The 3029-nt window shown below is 50.4% G+C and overlaps 1 protein-coding gene across 1 annotated transcript; it reads left to right on the forward strand.

Moving 5' to 3' along the window:
• Positions 1 to 656: 656 nt before the first annotated feature.
• On the forward strand, positions 657 to 2775 carry ENH_00002440 (1-deoxy-D-xylulose 5-phosphate synthase, putative; the record flags this gene model as incomplete). Its single annotated transcript, XM_013583971.1, has 5 exons — positions 657 to 735; positions 926 to 1018; positions 1256 to 1384; positions 1603 to 1895; positions 2092 to 2775. 5 exons carry the CDS (start codon positions 657 to 659, stop codon positions 2773 to 2775), a joined length of 1278 nt encoding a protein of 425 aa, XP_013439425.1.
• Positions 2776 to 3029: the final 254 nt, after the last annotated feature.

A 3029-nucleotide genomic window follows, 5' to 3' on the forward strand; every position in this document is an offset into this window, starting at 1 on the left:
ACTTTTTAAACCCTTTTAAACCCTTTTAAAACCCTTTTACTAAACCCTTTTAAAACCCTTTTAAACCCTTTTAAAACCCTTTTACTAAACCCTTTTAAAACCCTTTTTAAAACCCTTTTATAAACCCTTTTGTGTCTGTTTTAAAACCCTTTTTAAAACCCTTTTAAACCCTTTTTTTCTCCTTCAAAACCCTTTTTATCTTTTTCAGTTCTTTTATTTCTTTTAATTTCTTTTAATTTCTTTTTATTTCTTTTAATTTCTTTTTATTTCTTTTTATTTCCTTTTATTTCTTCATTTATCTCTTTTTGATTTTCTTTTATTTCTTTTATCTTCTTTAATCTTCTTTAATCTTTTTAATTTAATTTAATTTAATTTAATTTTTCATTTTTTGATTTTTGATTTTATTAAATTTTTTTTAATTTTCTTTTTCGTCCTTTTCGTTTCTTTCTTTTCCTCTAAACTCCTTCAACTCTTCTTAAACCTCCTTTTAATTTAATTCATTCAAATCAAATCTAATTAATTAAATTAATTTAATTTAATTAATTTAATTGAATTAATTTAATTTAATTAATTTAATTAATTTAATTAATTTTATTTTATTTTATTTTATTTTGTTTTATTTTATTTTTTAGATGCTGACTGGCCGCCGCCACTTAATGCACCGCCTGCGACAGTCTGGAGGCCTTTCGGGTTTTTTGTCTCGAAAGGAATCCATATATGATTGTTTTGGCGCCGGTAAACCCTAAACCCTAAACCCTAAACCCTAAACCCTAAACCCCAGGCGCTAAACCCTAGGCGCTAAACCCTAGGGCCGAGGCCCGAGGGGCTCTTCGAAAGCGCCGCAGCTTGATGTGCTTGGCGGCGAGCTCCGCTGCAGTCTAGGGTTTAGGGTTTAGGGTTTAGGGTTTAGGGTTTGGTGCTTCAGGCCACTCCTCCACCTCCATCAGCGCCATCCAAGGAATCTATGTGGCAAATCGCATGCAGCAGAGACACGAGGGTTTGCACGTGGCGGTCATCGGTGCGCCAACTCTAGGGTTTAGGGTTTAGGGTTTTAGAGTTTAGGGTTTAGGGTTTAGGGTTTTAGAGTTTAGGGTTTAGGGTTTAGGGTTTTGGGTGAGCCGTGTGGCTGAGCTGTGGGCAGCGAGCCCACTGCTTTGCAGCAGCGCCGCTCACCCCGGCCGCCCACAGTGCAGGGCCTCGGGCCTAGGGTTTAGGGTTTAGGGTTTAGGGTTTAGGGTTTAGGGTTTGTCTTCAGGAGACGGAGGCCTCACTGGGGGCATGGCCTACGAGGCCCTAAACGCCTGCGGGTTTTTGCAGTCTCCCATTTTGGTAATTTTGAATGACAACCAGCAAGTGTCTTTGCCCACGGGTACAAACTCAGCAGGTACAAACCCTAAACCCTAAACCCTAAACCCTAAACCCTAAGCCCTGGCCCCGTGAGGGGTGGGGTCCCGCGGGCGCGGCGTCGTTTCAGTTGCTGCAGTAAACTGCTGCTGGCAGCAGACTGACAGACTGTGGCTTTTCTGGTGAGCCACTGAGGGTTTAGGGTTTAGGGTTTAGGGTTTAGGGTTTAGGGTTTAGGGTTTAGGGTTTGTGGCTCAGGTGGCACTGCGCCTGCCAGCGCCGTGTCTCGACACATGCGCCGTTTGCTGCAGCGGCGCAGCCTGCGGTGTCTGTCCCCCCAGCAGAAGCTGCAGCAGCTGCTGCAGCAGCTGCAGCAGCAGCAGCAGCAGCCGCAGCAGCAGCAGCAGCAGCAAGACGTCCCTGCTGTGCATGCCCCAGCTCAGGGAGAAGAGGGCGGAGCCTCCTTTTTCGAGGGTTTAGGGTTTGACTATTTGGGGCCTTTAGACGGCCACGACGTCCTGGGCCTAGTCTCGGTCTTGCAGGTTATCAAGGTCAGGGTTTAGGGTTTAGGGTTTAGGGTTTAGGGTTTAGGGTGCAGGCGACTTGTCTAGGGTTGCGGGGCTGCAAGCCCCCGTTGGGGGCTCTTTTGCCCTGATATTTCTGCCTGGTGAGGCTCAAGGCTTTCCAAAGGAGGCCAAGGGTTTAGGGTTTAGGGTTTAGGGTTTAGGGTTTAGGGTTTGCGTGCAGCGCGGGGGTTTGCGAAGGCCCACTGTGCTGCACCTCAAGACAGAGAAAGGGTTTGGCTACGCCCCAGCGCTCGCAGCCCCTGACCGCATGCACGGGGTGGAGGCGGCCCCACACTTGGCGCTGCATGCAGCCAGCAGCAGCAGCAGCAGCAGCAGCAGCAGCAGCAGCCGCAGCAGCAGCAGCGGGGGTTCCAGCGCCGCCGCTGCTGCTGCTGCTGCGGGCGGCGGCGCTGCCGTGGCAGCGACGGGCCAGCAGCCGCTGCTGCTGCCGCTGCCGCAGCAGCAGCAGCAGCAGCAGGCGCGCCGCGCTGCTGCAGCAGCAGCAGCAGCAGCAGCAGCAGCAGCAGCAGGGGCTGGCCGCAGCAAACTGCCGTCGCTAACCTCCGTTTTCTCCAAAGGACTCCTCGAGTTGGCCAAAAAAGATAAAAGTGTTTTCCCAATAACAGCAGCAATGCCGGGAGGCACTGGCTTGTCAGTGCTAGGTGTACATACACCTCAGCAGCTGTACGACGTGGGGATAGCGGAGCAGCACGCAGTCACTTTTGCTGCTGGCCTTGCAGCAGCACCAGCAGCAGCAGCAGCAGCAGCAGCAAAACCCTTTTGCTGCATCTACAGCACTTTCCTCCAAAGGGCCTACGACCAAGTCGTCCACGACGTCGCCCTCCAAAACCTCCCCGTCAGGTAAACCCTAAACCCTAAACCCTAAACCCTAAACCCTAGCTCTAGACCCGGGGTCCTCGGCAGCCACGCGTATTCTCTCAACACGGCACCCTGTCTCCCTAGACAGCGCTGCCTGCCCTCTCAGGCTTTAGGGTTTAGGGTTTAGGGTTTAGGGTTTAGGGTTTAGGGTTTAGGGTTTAGGGTTTGGGTTAATGAGCCCTTCGGATTTTGCGGAGCTTTGTGTCGTTGGGCTGCCTGGGGCGCGACGCGCCGGCGGCG

The sequence above is a fragment of the Eimeria necatrix genome, genomic scaffold, assembly GCF_000499385.1.
Source record: "Eimeria necatrix Houghton genomic scaffold, Enh_scaff1077, whole genome shotgun sequence".
Classification (NCBI taxonomy): Eukaryota; Apicomplexa; class Conoidasida; order Eucoccidiorida; family Eimeriidae; genus Eimeria; species Eimeria necatrix.